The sequence below is a fragment of the Aphelocoma coerulescens genome, chromosome 5, assembly GCF_041296385.1.
Source record: "Aphelocoma coerulescens isolate FSJ_1873_10779 chromosome 5, UR_Acoe_1.0, whole genome shotgun sequence".
NCBI lineage: Eukaryota > Metazoa > Chordata > Aves > Passeriformes > Corvidae > Aphelocoma > Aphelocoma coerulescens.
In genome coordinates this window covers 12,009,911-12,027,077 of record NC_091019.1, presented here as the reverse complement: position 1 = coordinate 12,027,077, position 17,167 = coordinate 12,009,911, and the positions used below count along the sequence as shown (strand labels likewise).

General features: G+C 38.5%; 1 protein-coding gene across 3 annotated transcripts in view; it reads right to left on the bottom strand.

Moving 5' to 3' along the window:
- The window catches only part of SYT9 (synaptotagmin 9), a 66,442-nt gene that overhangs the window by 34,911 nt on the left and 14,364 nt on the right, over window positions 1-17,167 (bottom strand). For all 3 annotated transcript variants that reach the window (XM_069016559.1, XM_069016558.1, XM_069016560.1), the window contains exon 2: window positions 830-1,184. In XM_069016559.1, coding sequence (XP_068872660.1) covers window positions 830-1,184 — 355 coding nt within the window. The remainder of the gene's footprint in view (window positions 1-829; window positions 1,185-17,167) is intronic.

The window sequence follows — 17,167 nt, the reverse complement described above, 5'->3', positions numbered from 1 at the left end:
CTGTACACTAGTCATTTCCACGGTAAAATATTGTCATGTCACCAAAAAAAAAAAAATTCAACCCTTAAGCTCCTTGTGGCAGTGAGAGGTGCAGAATATCCTGTGGAGGAATAAAAAGAAGAGGCTAGCAAACAGCCACTGCACTAGTGCTGTACCTTCTCCAACTGACTGCTTTGACTCAGATATTTACTGGCTCTTCACATGCTGATCCTTATTCTTGCTGTATGAAACATAATCCTTCTATCACCTGCCCCTGCACACACTCTCACCCTCACCCTTTCCTCTTCCCTCGTGTACTGGTTCTCTAGTTCCCCTGGAGACTTCACTGACACTTGTTCAGTCACTTTCCCCCCCACAGTCATGATTGTAGCTAAAATCTACAATTTTTAATCCTATTTCTGACTCTTGCAAGTGTCTCATTAGCTTGCCCTACTTTTCTTCTTTGGTTGTTTTAAAAATCTTTGAGGAGATATTACTGAGTGTTCTGCACCAGTGCTAAGTGCATATGAATATACTTTACAAGTTAAATCTAGGCTGTTCTGGTGCTTTTAAGGGACACAGGACTCTGCGTTATTCAGCTTCTGAGGGAAGAGCACTAAGAGACAGTAGTTGAGAGAAGAGTGGAATAGGACTGTGATCCTGTCCCTTCAACCTACGAGGTTTGTGCATCTCAATGAGTAAATTTGTGTCTTTTTTTTTTCTTTTTTTTAAAGGACCATGGCAAGAAAATGATACCTTTTTTTTTAGATCAGTGGGCTGTATAATCAAGCTGTACTTTTTGGACTGTGCTTGCATTCATTAATAACAGAGAGGAACTGGAGCTACTGACCGGGCAGACGAGGTTGGCTCCGTGATCTGCCGCTGCATTCGCACATTGGGCACGCAGTTCTCCTTCGCTCCCGCCTGCGTGTCTAATGGAAGATCAGGGGAGGTGTGGCTGATCTTCATGGAGGAGGCCTCGGGATAGGCAGCAGGCTGGCCCAGGTAATCCTCACTGTAGTCACGCTCATTGGGCTCCGTGTCCGTGTAGTGCAGCGGCTCCTGCTTGCTGTCCTTGTTCCCGAAGGGCAAACCCCGCTCCCGCCAGGGGATCCAGCACAGCTTCCAGGACACGAACAGGGACACGCCAAACAGAGCAAGACCACAGGCAGTGACAACTAAGGAGAGCAAGCTTATTGAGATATCTGCAAACGAGAGAAACACATCCATGTCACACTCTGTGCTCTTTGGAGCACTGCATCCCCAGAGCATCAATATGGGAGGCAAACACCTCTGGATTGCAAAGCCACAAAAATTACATTCTGGTCCCTGCAACCATCATCAAATATAAACTTATTAAAAGTTCTAGCTTTTTTTTCCCCCAGGGACAAAAAATTGTTTGGAATATATAGTATAAGGCTACCTTGATAGAACTTAGCTTAGGAATTCAGTATAAGACTTGAACCTAGCTTATAATTTCCCTCCAAAAGCTGGGTGGGATGAAAGGTCATTCTAAATATGAAAAGGGTTGTTCACTTGCTCACTCAACTTCCTACCAATGAAAGAGCTGTGCCTGCAGTACATTTTTTTTTTTCATTTCATTTAGTGCACTTTCCTCCACCTGCTTTACCAGTTCTTACTAGCTTCTCTTCCAGAGCCTGTATTAGACTTAAACACCATGAAAATATGCACACAAGCATATCCATGACATGAATTTTTTTAGGTATTTCACTGATGTATCTTGGTTTATTATTTTAATTCAATTCCATCTAATTTTAGACTCACTCCTATCTTTGCAAATTATTTTTGACTATCAATGCATGGCTTGCTCTTTGTAATTTAATGAGGATACCAGTATCTCTTCAAAACTGAGATTCTTCTGGGTTTTTTTAACTCCAAAGGCTTTTTCTTTTCTGTTTCCAAATTTCTGGTATAAAAAGGAATGTGGAGATGAGTTTTCTGTTGTTTTTCCCCACATTTCCAGCACTACCCTACTCCATCAACACAAATAAGCTACAACTGGGAGTGGATTTTGCTCTGTTTTGCTTTAAGTTGCACGTTGGGAAAATGACTCAGTAGAACAGCTGTTTTTGTGGTTACAGTGTTTTTGAAATTAATCTCTCTGTGGATTACACAATACATCGTGCCTTAAACACAATTAGTGAGAATTCCATTTTACTGCCTTAAATTATAAACACAAGCTGATCAAAGCAATTTTTCACACTGTGTGTAGGTTCAGAGTGTCGGGCTGCGTCTCTCTAAGCAAACAGCCAGGCTGAATTTTCAAAGGATGGCAGGAGGCTGAAATGTACTGCTTCTACTAAGACAATTACTTAAGAATGACAATTCAAATGAAACAGCCCCAGTCCATTCAAAAATAAAAATAACATTTTTTTAAAAAAGTGGAGAAGTCAATACCTTCTGCCCCTGCTGTGTCTCATTCTCACCAGCCAGACAGATTAAATTTCCACAGTGGGGGGAGTGACACTGCAATCCATTTCACACAGGGGCTGTCCAGTTTATTTTGCATGCTGAAAACCAATTTCAAACAATTTTAGCCAGCACGGCCCTTTCTGTCCTTCTCCGAGTCGTATGAAGACAAAGCTCATTAACAGTGGGGACAGCACAGCAGCTGCTTGGAATTACAGCAAAGTTTCAGAGCTGAAATTAATTAAAGAAATTCCTCCCATGCATAAAAGGGAATCTGGAAGAAAATAGAATGGTAGTTCTTGATAATTTTTGAATATTTATTGGTAAACAAATCTGGCAGTGGAGGCAGAGCACAACCTCTCCTTGATTAAAAAGCTGAGGATCAAGGATGCAATATTGAAAGAAGACCTTCAGAATAAAGCAATTTGTCCTGGATTCCCTGGAGAAGAAGCAAGAAATACTTCAGAGGTCTGCAAAAAGGCCATTTTTAAAAAAGAACTGATTCAAGTAAATGATCCAGCATTGAAAGAAATAAGAAATTTGGAGTTGTCAGAACCAGCCAGCAGATTACAAGGTGAAAACAGAAGACTGCCCAATGCTAAGGGTGTGTGAATAAGAAGGTGAGGAACAATTGGAAAAGCAGACCAGCAGTCCCCTACCCTACCCTGAAGATGACTTTAGCAGAGGAAGTTTTCTAGAGAACAGACACCATGAGAAAAAAACGAGGCCAATATGAACTGTTTTCCATTTGGAGAGTTTGGGGGGCTTTAATAACACACCTCTGAATTTGATAATATAACAGCATTATCTCACAGCTTGCTTCCAGAGAAGCTGGGTACTAAACAGTGCAGGTCACAGCATGAGAGGGGATTGTTTATCCACCATCTTGGTCTTCTTCCTTGTGTCAGGAAGAATTTTTTGTACGGCAGTTTTGTTTCTGTGGGGGGAAAAGGGACCATCATGTATCTGTCCTACTTCTGTGGAAGACAGTAGGACTAAAGGGTAGTGCTCTAAGCTGTTCCCTTTCATTAGACAGTAATTTTCACATCCTGCATGCCTGGCTGGCAATTTTCAACAGTGCAGATCCATTGTGAATAGCTGAGGTGAGCAGTCCCACGTGAAGAGATTTTTGGCTGCATCCTGGAGCTGCTTTTCCATTAGCCACTTGTACTGCTACATACTGTATTTTCTGTATAATTTTTACTCCATCTTTCCAGATGTCTCAGTTTTTCTAAGCCTGTTTATCTGTATTCTCCTGTGGTAGCAGTACTCATCTGATGCCAGTGATTTCCTCTGCTTTGTAATGAGAGCAGGGTAAGTCTACTTTTTTGTCCTCACAGAAATGAGATCCGCAGCACAGAAATGTGCTCCTCAGAAATCCAGCTGCTTCTAAATTCCCTCTGTGAATGCCATGATGCCAGCCAAGCGTCTTGAGGGGGTGATATGAATCCAAGTCAAAATGTCTTAATTCCACCTTTGTCATCATGGCTGCACTAAGAGCTGAGCTCCCAAATTCCAGTGTGTCAGAATACTTGGGCAGTATTACAGCATGTTGATGCTGGACAATGTGTTCCACACCAGCAAAGGAGGCCTTTTGACAGACAGAAAACAAGAGGACAGACCTTCAGGGCGGCCCCAGCTTAAACATTCTTGAGACTTGGTAGCTTCCTCTAATTTTTTGTCTGTTGAGACCGTGACTTCATTGTTAGAGGACTCAGGAGGCACTGCCCTTATTTCCATGCAGTTCCAACAACCAAGAACTCAGCTATTGTTTCCAGAAAGGACACAGGCTCTCTGAGTATCTTGCTCAAGGCATTGTTTTACAGGTATTCTGATGTCACGATCAATTTTTGACCAGGTTTCCATGTTTCAGTCCCTTGTACTCTACTGACTTCCACTGTAGTTATCTACTGTGCTTATCAGCATAATTTTTTCTGGGGTTTTATTTGGTAGCAATCACAAGGTTAAAAATGATGTGAAAGTAGCAAGTGAAATACAATTTTCTACCTATGGATCACACCATCAGTTGTTACCAAAGACTGGAGAGATGAATGTGGCCTTTTGGTCTGTGACAGATTTTATTACAATCAGGGACATAAAAACCCCCTCAGTCCTTTTATCAAAAAGAATCAGTTTGGTCATTGCTGAATGATGAATCTTTTAAAATTTTTTTACTTACATTTTAAAGAAGATCTGTTACACAGAAAAGAAAAATCCCACTTTTTATGTCAAGAGATTGTATGACAGGAATATAAATTACCTTGTCTTCAGATTCTCCTCTTAAACAGAATCACAGAGCCCTTGGGGAAGGGACCCTCCAGAGCATTTAATTCAACACTCTGCCCAAGCAAGGTCACCTCACATGGGATGCCCACAATATGCCCAGATGAAATTTCTCCAAAGATGGTGACCTCCCCAGCCTCAGTGGGCAACCTATTCCAATGTTTGAGCACCACCAAGTAGGCTAATAGCATAATCTGACTTTGGTAGGGATAAAATACTAAGTGGGTAGCATTTTTTAGACCACAATAACCAACATTTCAGTAATGCTGTAAGATATTAACTGCACTATGTAGACTAGCTAGTAAAGAAGGAAATAAAATTATGCTTCTTTTTGTATTCCAAAGGTTTGCAGTATAGATCCACTGAACATAAACTTTTATATTGACTTTGAATGAAATCATAGATTGTTCTAAAATAATTTGAATAATGTTGAATTTTTACATACATGTTGCATGATTGTTGTTCAGAATGGGAGGCTGTAAGACCAAAGATAAATGTATAATGATTCCATCCAAATTCTGACAGTACCACATTGCAGGCCTGTGACTTGTTTTTTCTGGAATAAATGGTTGTGCCTTACCCTCTAAATCTCTGATGTTGAAAAACCTCACCAAAAAAAGAGACAAGCAAAATACAGAAATAACAGTGGTGGCTTTGTCTGTTCATATGTGAAACAAGGACTGAAGGATTTTTTTTTCCTTCTTGTGTTTATCAAGTTAACATCTGGATTGCTAAATTTTATACAGAATAAAATACCTAAATTAGCCAACAATGGGTAAGGTCAATAGCTAACAGAGATCAATTTATGTGTCTAGACATGCAATTGGAGTTATGGAGTCAAAAAGCATGAATTATACTATTTGGATTTGTCTGACTCCAAAAGATTCCAATAAGAGCACCATATGAAAAAGAAAAAACAACTGAACTGGGAATTTCTCATCATCCAGGCACAGAGAGGATCTTTAATCAAAGGAACTGCTGACCAATAATGTAATTATTTAGACAATCAAGTTGTTGGTTGCCTGAATGTGACTGGTATTCTACCAAATGAACTCCTTTCCCAACAAGCTGGCTTTAATTTGGTTTAACTTGAGGCTGAAAGAGTTTTACTAGAAATCCTAACTGGGAGAGTTCTTTTACACATTTTTATCAAAGTAAACAAGCTTTCTTCTCTATACTGATTTACTCTCCTGTTTTTATTAAAATAACTATTCAGATATTCAAGCATTATTGTAATGTACAGTTGATCTGTTGGGTGAAGTTTGGCTAGCAAGTAGTGAAACAAACCCTAGCAACTAAAAATCTTGCAATACAGATATTTTTAGTCCAACAGAAGCAGTCATCCCCTATTTATACCCAACAAATTTCAAAAGGCATTCAAATAAAATAATAATTTTTTTTTTCTGAATAATCATATTTCTAGATTTTAGGATATATTGGGACAGATCAGTCAATCTCTGTGAATATGATTCTGTCTAAATTCAGTGGAAATTTCAAGCTGTCATTTCCTGAGGGGGGGGGGGGAATTTCCTCCTCCCATTACTTTTTTGTTGTTTAGGGGGAGATTTTAAGGAATGTGAAGTGTTTGGAAGTCCACTTTCTTGCAAAACAATGAAAACATCAGTGCCTATTGCTTAAATCCTAGCTGTGCTTTTGACAATCTAAATTGTCTTTCTTTTGTGCAAATACATCCAGGTGAGCTATCGTTCAGCTCAGTAATGGTATTGTAGGAACAACTGGATTTTTTTCAAACCTAGAAGTCTAAGACCCTAACTTTTTCAGTGGAGAAGTGTTCTAGGATCAAGTATCTGAAGCAGTTTTAGCCTGACTGCACTGTAGTTTCCTCTGTGCTTCACAAGTTTTCCTTAATTAACATAACTGGCACTTGTTCAGGACGGAAGGTGTCCCTTTGCAAAGACTCCTGGGGCAGAGGAATAACTCTCAGTTAATGTATTCTTCTCTGAAATGCTGTTAATTATCCTTAATACTGTGTTTAGAAACTTCCAGTGCAATTCTTTAAAGGAAGGCAGCTGAAAACCAAGGGAACGAATCTCAGATTATATCAATTTTATAACACATACGTGCCCCGACTCTTCTCTGTCTGACCCTGAATTTGTGAGTGTGGACCAACAAAACATGCCTAAATGAGATCACTGTCAGGGCTTCACAGGGTAGTAACATTCTCCATGCTCAGAAAATGTATTTGTAGCTGGGTCTCACTGGTATTTGAGGCTGTTATTAGCTTTTAGTGATTTTTTTTTTATTCCCTGGTTGTGTGTTCTACATCTTCTAGGTAGGCTTTAGGGTCTGTAAAGCTCTTGTGTTGGTTAAGACACTGTTCTAATCCTCTGAGTGGCTTGCATGTCTTTTTATTCCTGAATAGTGTTACAAATTCCAGTTTATCTGTGTATGCTTTCTCGTCATCTGCTTTGCTTCGGTTACAAATTTGTTTTTTCCAGGTATTGCTTAATATTAACTAAGTCTCATAAATTAACCAGATCAATGAAATGTAACCTAGGACTTCACCAAAGTACTTGTCAATTAGTTTAAATCTACATAAATTCCACAGCACAATTTCAATATGAAATCAGGATTACTAAATGGCCATACAAAATACAACAAAAAGGGCAAAATCAGTAAGAGATTTGTTAATGCAGAGTATTTTTCTAGCAGTAATCGCTGTGATACAATTCAAAACTGACATAAGGTTGACACAATAGTTTATTGATAAGATCACAATACTAAAGCTTGAAGCAAACAAAGAAAACCCAACAAAACTTAAAGCAAATTGTTCATGGACATTAAATAATACAAAGAAAGTACTCAAAACATAGTAAATTACCCCTCTTTTTGTTTTGTAAAAAGAAAGTTTTGCTGATTAAGAAGAAAAATTATGTAAGCAGAATGTCTTGCTTGTAATTCAGGCAAGGTCACTTCATACTTAGATAGTTGACTAATTAAAATAAAAATTGTATGTGAACTTGATCTAAGAAGAATTTATTACGGGTTGCACATCAGACCTCTAATATACTTAGTCTGCATTAAAGTGAATTTCTTTGACAACTTAGCTGACACATAATATTCTGCTACAGTTTGTAAGTGACAAAAAAGCCTTTACTAATCAGACAGCTGGCTGGATGGGCAGTGATTTTTAAAGACAGAGTTGAGAGGAGTCATATGTTCAAGGGCTTGCATTTTTCCCTGACATCCTGCAGTAGTATCTACTGACAAAGAATGATGCTGTTGCTCTCGTGGAAACTAAAGCTTCTGCTTCACAAGTGACATGGACACAAAGTGCAGTAGAGAAAAGAATTTTTCATGTCTGTATATCCTCGACTGTAGTAAAATTTACCCAGGTTCCCATGCCTCATTCTTGGTTCTTTTTGGTTATTACCACATTCTCTTGCAATACTCACCTCATAGAACTGATAAAATGTGCAAAATTACTGGATACTTTTGGTTTTCTAATACCGAGTGTAAAATACTATAAACTGGGGGAAAAAATTCCATAAATAATAATATAACAGAAGAGAGGACAGCAGTTCTAAAGATACCATGCCAGACTTTCAAGTACTCTGTGTATCGAGATGGGCTTTAATGGCTCTATTTTATCCTGTTAGGAAGAATCACTGAGAGCGATACATTTGCAGTACAGGAAAAGTAGCTGGAGCAAAGTAACATGAAATCTTCTAAAAGCCATTTGGCATTTGAGGCATGCTTGTGTCTCATTAGCTAAAAGGGAAAGCTGGTGATGAGTGGGAAAGAAATTTTGGGGCTAGACACTGATACTGCAAATTCCAATGACCATCAGGCCTGTGAGCAGTGAGCAGTTGTGTTTTGTAGGAGTAAAGTTCCTGTGAGTGCAGCCAAAGCCATAATGCCTATTTCCACCCACCCACTTTTTCTCCTTCTTCTCTGGATGTGTTCAATCCTAGAACCAGATTATTTATCCTCAGAAAACAATTAATAGGATACACTTAGACTTTTCTTTTTCTTGTGGGATACTTCACAAAGTGAACGGAGTTGTTAATTAATGTTTTGCAAGTGTTTATCCTGGCTTTTTTTATGGTATGCAAAATAGAAGTTCATGCAGTAATTGAAGAATTTAACTTCTCATCTAGTAATGGAAAATGACTATAGTCACTTTTGGCAAATACTGTGTGTGTTCCCTCATTAGCAGAATGAAAGGTTTTAATAGCAAAATGAATGATGGAGAAGGAATAAAGAATAACCTAGGAGAAATTTTCTAGTAGAAATTTTTTTGGACAAATTGTGTGTGTTAAAAATTACAAAACCGTCCAGATTTGTGAATATTTTAATGACTAAGCCATCAGAGCACACATTAATCTTGAATATTATGACCCTATGAATAATAATGAAGAGAAATTGCCATTTATTTCTGCCGTATATAGCCAGCAGCAGGAAGTCCCCAGGTTATGGAAGAGCAAACAGCTTATTTGAACCACACCAATAAGCTCTAAGTTCCATTATAGTCCTTGAAAGCCCAGTAAGTTGCAATAATAGTAAAGTGTTTTTGAGTACTAAAGGAAATGACAGAGCAGCATTTCATTTCCCATCTGTATAAAACTGTACAGTAATATTGTACCGAAGTGCTAAAACAACAGCTAGAGAGATCATAAAATCATAGAAAGGTTTGGGTTGGGAGGGACCTTAAAGATCATCCAGTTCCAACTCCTCTGTCACAGGCAGAGACACCTTCCACTAGCCCAGGTTGCTCAGAGCCCCATCCAACCTGGCCTTGGACACTTCCAGGGATCCAGGGGCAGCCACAGCTTCTCTAGGCAACCTGTGCCAGTGCCTCACAACCCTCACAGTAAGGAATTTCTTCCCAATATCCAATCTAAACATACTCAGTGAGAAGCAATTCTTCCATGTCCTGTCACTCCAGGTTGTGTAAACAGTCCCTTTCTCTTGTAAGCTCCTTTAGGTACTGGAAGGCCACAATTAGGTCACTTTCTCTATTCCAGGCTGAACAACCCCAATTCTCTCAGCCTTTCCTCATAGGTGAGATTCTCCATCTCTCTGATCATCTTGGTGGCCTGATCTGGACTGGCTCCAACAGCTCCATGTCCTTCCAGTGCTGGGACCCCAGAGCTGAATCCAGCACTCCAGGTGGGGTCTCACCTGGTTATGTTAATAACCACAATAATCTGGTTATGTTAAAACCATCAGTGATATCATTTGTCATGCTAATAAAAAATAATAAAGAAGTAGCAATACTGCTTTCTTTTAATTTTGATCCCCTTCAGGGCATAATCTTTTCAGGGGTAAAACCACAACAAAAAAGTAATTTACCCAAATCTCTCACTGATTGACTTTCTTTTGGTGGGAAAATGTGTGAAATTAAATTACTCCAAAGGACCATAGGAGATGTAGACAGAGCACTAAAGAGTATAAAGGGCTGTTTGAGCTTTAGCAGGATTTAGGTTTCACATTAATACCTAAAGACTAAATATATACACACAAATCTATAATGCGATGAATACAATTAAAAGATACTTTCACAGAGATAGCCAAATTAATAGGAGTTGTGTTGCTCACATAGTTCTAGTCAGAATCTGTCATTTTCTTTCAAACTTCCAATCTTTTTCCTACTGGAAGCATTGAATTTCACATACCAGTGGTCTCTCCTTCCCTATAATATTATTTAGCCTAGTGGAAACTCTTAGCCTTTTTGATTTTGAATAACCTAACAAAAAATATCTATTTTTGAACCTTTCTTAATTTGTTGGGGTATTTCTGTTCTTGTGTTTGTTTTTTTTTTAAATAAATCTGTAAGAAATAAGAAGACAGTATTACTTTTCTGGACAATTTACATTGAATAGAAGTGCAAGCTTCTCTTTAAAGTCAGATTGCTTGGAATGGAAACGAGGTCAATTATTTCATTAGCTTCCTTTTCAGAATCAACTACTCTAAGCCATCATTATGGGAGTTTGGCACATAACAGTGGTTCAATATTTACAATACTTGCTTTACATTTAAGGAAGAGCCAAAATTCATTTTCTTTCTCCATACTGGCAGATCATAAAAAGGTTGTCACAAGTGTTGAAACCCCACAAGGGACTTCAAGAAAGTTGCCTGCATAGACTAATAGGGATAAAGAGGAAAGTTATTGCTTATTACTGTCACAAATCACTAACATCTTAAGCTGATTAAATAGCCTGATTTTTCTTTTAGGAAGGAGTTGTTGGCACAAAGGGAAATAAAGACAGCCTTGAAAGCATTTATCTTTCTCGGATGAGGAGCCAGATGCACTGCAACGTCACACTGACTTCTTTTAAAAAGTATTTCAGCCACGGCAAATGTATTCTGTGTCTGCTGCTCTTTGTGAACTTAGGGTTCCCACTTTTAAAAGGAAGCTTTTTGGGCTCATCCATATGTATTAGGGTGTGATGGAAGCCTTGCTGACAGGGATATTTACTACTAGGAAAGATAATGAATTAATAATTTACAATCAAATCATGTCTACTATGAATTCACTGTTAGAAAAAAAAAAAGGAATATATTTCTTTTCCATTCATACTCCATTACTAGAGAGCAAAAAAATAGCTGAAGACTTCCACAGACTTACGAGTGGGTAATTCTGGAAATCATAAAATCATAGAATCATTTGGCTTGGAAAAGATCTTTAAGATCAAGTCCAAATGTCTTGTCTGTCGACAACACTGTCTAAGAGAAAACTGTAGAACAGATACGAAAACAGAGAAAATCAAGAGAAATCTAAAGTGAAACATCTTAGGAATGTAGCAGCTAAAGAACAGAACTGAGAAACAGATTTGATAAAATTATCATTCAGACTGCTCTTCTGCTTTCTCATTCCTAGACACGGATTATTTTAAAGCTGAGATGCTCTTGGAAGCCTTCCTAATCTTGGCAAATCTGAATACAGAAAAGAACTCCAACTTGCTTATTTTTGCAAAGCATATACTAAAGAATGTATGCTTTGAGTAAGATTTGAATATATCTGGATTTCTGTTTTCTTGGGTTTAATTGTACAGCCATGCAAGACATTTTTTTAAAAGAAATCTGTAGAAAGAACAAGTAGCAACAACTCTTATGAACTGAACAATTTCTTATTAACTGAATAATTTCATATTGTACTTAGTTGTGAATGTAAAATTGAAACTGGACAGCTTGAGGGGTTTTTCTTCTTGTATTTCTCACTCCACAGTGGGCAGGAGGCATCAAAATGTGCAGCTTTCTCAGGGAACAGCAAACTGGAGGTACTGTGCTGTACTGTAGTTCTCTGAGGGATGAATTCAGGGCTTTGCTCCCTACAGCTGCTGATTTATGCACGTTGATTGAGCTATAACAGATTAAAAAGAGGAAAAAAATCAAGATGATAATAAATCTGAGCCATGCACTTCAGCATCAGTGAAGCAATTGTGGGATTGCTGCTCTCCAACATAAATGTCAAAGTTCATGGATGAGATGCAAAACTGCTGTCAGTGATTCAGGAAGATTAATGTATTAATATGCCCTTAAATTCCCTGAGTCAAATTGGGCACCTATACCTGGAGAAACATGGCCCTGCCACACAGCCAAAGGGGCACACTCAACAAATGACTTACTGTGAAAAGGTCAGGAGTTGCTGAGAACCTGCTGGATTCATAAGGAAAACAAATCTTTAGAAGGAGACAGGTGGGGGACAAGGGACAAAGATGAAACTTGATATAACGCTATGGGCTGTCAACTTCCACATTTGCCAATCCCTCTTGTACCTTCCTGTCAACAACACCCATAGCTTTGTACCCACAGAATAATGAAATAAAAATGCCACAGAACAGTACTGATAATGAGTTCATTAAGTCTAGAAATTCTGGCAACCATCAAGATTAAGATATTTCAGCTTTTATGAAAAACAGTCTATTTTCGCCCTTCCACCTCTATATAAAACCAGACATCTTCCAACAAATGCAGTCCTGCAGAATGGCCTGCTGCCTCAAGTTAATTTATTTTTCATTCATCTTGACATAAAGGTCAAGATAGTAATGCTTCAGCATTTCAGGGTTTTAAGGCTGATAGTAACTCCACCAAACACATTAGCCTTGCATCTGCCTGGAGGTTTCAAAAGCTGCAAGGGGCCTCGCGGTGGATTTTCCACCTAAGAAAAGCAGGAGGTGTTTTTATTTTAGATATTTAAAACCACAGTGAGCCACAACTCAAGAAACTTGTGAACACCAGAGACTAAGGCCAGAGAAAGGATCAGATGCCCTTATGCTCATACAAAAAGTCATTTATACAATGGCTGCATGTTGAACCCTATTTACAAGTATCAACCACTTTGAAGAAGTCAGTTACTTCGATGCATCTGAAAATGCCCAGCAATTAAAATATTAACAGTAAGAACTTAAAACCATCCTGAAGATTTTAATCTATTTCCCTCAATGACAACGAACAGGCACACTTCATACACTCCAGTTTTCCAACACTGCAGATGGATCCACACCAATTTACACTGGTTTGTGTGTTCAGAGGTTTCTCTGCTTTCTGTTCTTCTCCCTCACTCCATCCCTCCCCTCTGATATACACGCTCACACACGACCATCCCAAGTCTAAGATACATCAGCATGGGTGGAAAGATAAGATTTTGAAATATGTATTAAATACATGTATATTGACCACTGACATAAGCTTAATAAATGACATTGCCTGTAGGGCTACTGTCCATCAACTTACAATATGCCTCTCAACCTCTTGGATTATGACATGAAAGTCCATTAAAAATATTTTTCTCCAGTGCTTTCAAATATTGTACGAATAGGAAAAGATATGAAAATCAAGATTTTTAATTGGAAAGATGTAACTTATAATGTTTTTTAAAGAGCAATTTTCAAGCTATTTTTTTCAGTCTTTATTTAAGTTTAGTGACCTCTGCTACACATCTGAGACATAAGTGACAGCCTTCTGTCCTTATTTAAATAATCAATGAATCTGCCATTGTTTATAGGGTGAATAGTTTTTTCTTTTTAAAATCAAGATTTACTCAGGAAAGCTGCGAAAAAACATTAAAATTTGTCTGGACATACACAGCTTAAACCACTGTGAGTAAACCTGGATCTGAAGAATGTTAATGGAATGTAAACAGTGCAGAAATGTGTTCAGAAACCCTAGTAGATATTTGAAGAATTGTTTGTTTTTCTATTCACAATACCAAGTAGACTGTAGGAAAAAGCTGTTAAATTATCTCAGTGGTTAAACTGTTTCTCACTAAGTAGCTTTTCCCTTTATAAATGTCAAAGTTACTTAAATGCCTTTTTAGGAGCAGAACCCAAGATACAGCACAGTTCTCAAGGTGAGACTTGGTAAAACAGTTTGAAAAGTTAAAAATGGAGCCCGGATGTTCTCACTTCTCATTGTGAGTCTAGCAACTTTCCAGTTTCTTCTAGAGAAGCACGATGCAACTAAATAGAAGGGATGCAGGGAGTTTGACAACCATTGCTTAGCACACAAGCAAGAGTTTGACCACTAGACAGATGGGATGGCTTTTTCAAATAGCCCAGCTATAAATGAGTTAATTAAATGAGTCCTGAGAAAGCTGCCATCTCTCCAAATGCACCTGCTTTCTGGGAGGCGGCAGGCACACGGCCAGCACGTGAAGGGCTGACAGGATGAACAGATTTTGCAGAAGAAAAGTGATACAGGGAGCTGAAAAGCCACATCACCAACCCTGCAGCATAAAAAACTCGTGCTGAGCATCAGTTCGTAGGTTGTAAAACAGAAGAAATTCTTTTTTTCCAGAGTAGATTCCAGGAAGACTGAAATACCATGAATCATAGAATGGTTTGGGTTGGAAGGGACCTGAAAAATCATCTACTTCCAAACCAACTGCCAAGGGCAGGGACACTTTCCAACAGACCAGGTTGCTCAGAGCTCCGTCCAACCTGCCCTGGGATACTTCCAGGGATGAGTCACCCACAACTTTTCTGGGCCTCATCACCCTCACAGCAAAGAAATTTTTCCTAATATCTAATCTACACGTACTCTCTTTCAGTTTGAAGCCATTTCCCCTTGTCACTACATACCCTTGTAAAAAGTCTGTCACCCTCTTTCTTGTGGGCTTCCTTCAGGTGCTGGAAGACCACAGTAAGGTCACTTTCTCTTTTCTGGGCTGAACAAACCCAATTTTCTCAGCTTTTTTTTTGTAGGAGAGATGCTCTATCTCTCTAACCATCTTGTTGGCCTTTCTCTGGTTAATGTCCTTCCTGTGCAACTACAAAGTTCCAAAGCAATTATAATCAACATCTGTAATAAAAAATTGTAAGTAGAGGTTTTGGTAAGTGTAGCAATTCTGGAAGATCTAAGCAGAAAATCCGAGGAATGGTATTTATGTACAATCTTAAATGGTTCCTACAGTAAGGATTTGTAGTTGTCTTCCATGCCCCAAGTGATGCATCCCGTCTTCTTTTGGAATATTTAATTGTAATGGTACATGCAATTGCTATCAAAGTTAATAGCCTCTTTCAAGTTGGAATTCTGTAGGTTTCAATCTTGCTGTGCTTTCTTCTGAAGCAAACTCTGCAGCATTTCTTTCATAATCTTTTATTATCAAAAGACCATTTTACATATTACATAAGAACCTTAATCTGATTATTAGCTGAATGAAGAATCACAAAATAATTAACTGGATTAAAAGTAAGATCTAAACTAGTTTGAATATCCTGGAAATAAGTCCATGGTATTTAGGCTTGTTTTTTCATTTGCAAAAGTTAAAAAAAAAAAAATTTCCTCTTTTCATCCAGCATTCTGGTAGAAGATATTTTTTTAATGTTTTAGGCATACAATTATTGTCACTATTTGTCATATCCAGACTCTTGGAGATATTTTGTGCTTGCAGCAAGTAGAAACTACACTCTCTACCAGAAAATGTATTCTACTGGATTTGCATTTTCTTTAATTAAGTTAATTTAGCTCGATCGGTATCTTATCTCCTGGAATTATTTTCTCCAGAAAAAATGAGAACAGCTAGTTTCTTAACAGGAGGAACTGAAGAGTATCCTCTGCTTTAGCAAGGACAGCAAGGAAATCTATGATTAGGTCTTCCTTGAACAATCCACTATGACATGAAAAGAGCAGGTCCTCTCAGGCTAAACTTGAGAACCAGACCTGTCCTCCAACATCCAGCCCCTGGATGACAGCAGGAGACAATGCAGCTCTTCATTCCTGGGAAGGAAAATTTTGCATATTCCTGTTGTTGATCTGTGAGAAGGGTTTCACCTTTTTTGTCCTAGACTGCTTCTTGGCAAAGCTCTTTGTTTTATTGAGGTTTCTAGACAGTCCATGCTAATTCTGGAGCTTTGGCTGTTTAAATAGAAAACATTGCCAGGATAAACTGGCAGAAGAATTCATGTGAGCCATTCAGTGCTGCTTCCACCTTGTGACCTAGAGGATGTGGAGCAAATACATTCCTTTAAAGAATTCCTTTCCAGTTCTACATGCAGAAGGAATTGCTCTGTCTTCCAGACAGCACAAGAACTTGTTAACTTCGGTCCTTAACCACACTGGTGTGCAGCAAATCCAGCTCCTCTCTCTGTGCCACACAAGTTGGTAACAGAGATTGACTTGTCGTGCCTCTACACACAAGTTACAGTCCCTGAAGTCAGGGAGATTTCAAGTACAGGAGGGCCGTGAGTTTGGAACATGAACAATGTTAAAGTCTCTGTATTTTTCTACTCTGAAGAAAAGTCCCTCACCACAAAGGTCCCCTTATTTTGAGTTGTGTTTTTGTAAGCAATTAAGTCCCCATTTCTGAGAACCAAACAGCAAACCAGTAATGTGCTGTGCGCTTCAGAATAAATACAGTATAGCAAATATGGTTAATTGCATATGAGATTCTCAGTGAGACCAGGGATGAAACAAAGGTGACAAGCAATTTACCAGAGTGCACTTTCAGTGCCAAAATCAATTACAACATTCCAAATCCTGTAAACATTAATAGTAAACTATGTGTCATTGTGCATCTTTGAGTGGTGTCCAGCATGTAGTGTCTGGTGGCTTTTAGCTATAGGGAAGATGCAGTTAACAACTCCTTTAAAAGACAGTCTACAGCACATATTTACAGAGGGAGAACAAAATATCTGCATGTACATACATTGCTGCTGCTGCTGCTGCCAGCAGTTCCAGCGTGTTTAGGCCAGCCTCTGGATGTCATTGATAGCGTAAATACAGAGTAATAATTAATTACTAGTCAATGCTAACCAAAGCAGAATGAGGCTGAGTATGAGGCTGAATTCATAGCACTGAGCTTATTATTCAATTTGGCTCACTATTAGATGATAGTACCAGGGGATTACAAATCCCTCTGGGGGTTATTCTGCAGTGAAATACCACCAGTTGCACAGTATTCTACTTCTTCTAAAACAGAATTTCAAATGTGCTATGTTCACTCAAGCAATAAACAAGAAAGAGAAGATAAACAACCTTTCCAGAGAGAGAAATTATAATCATGGTGTAG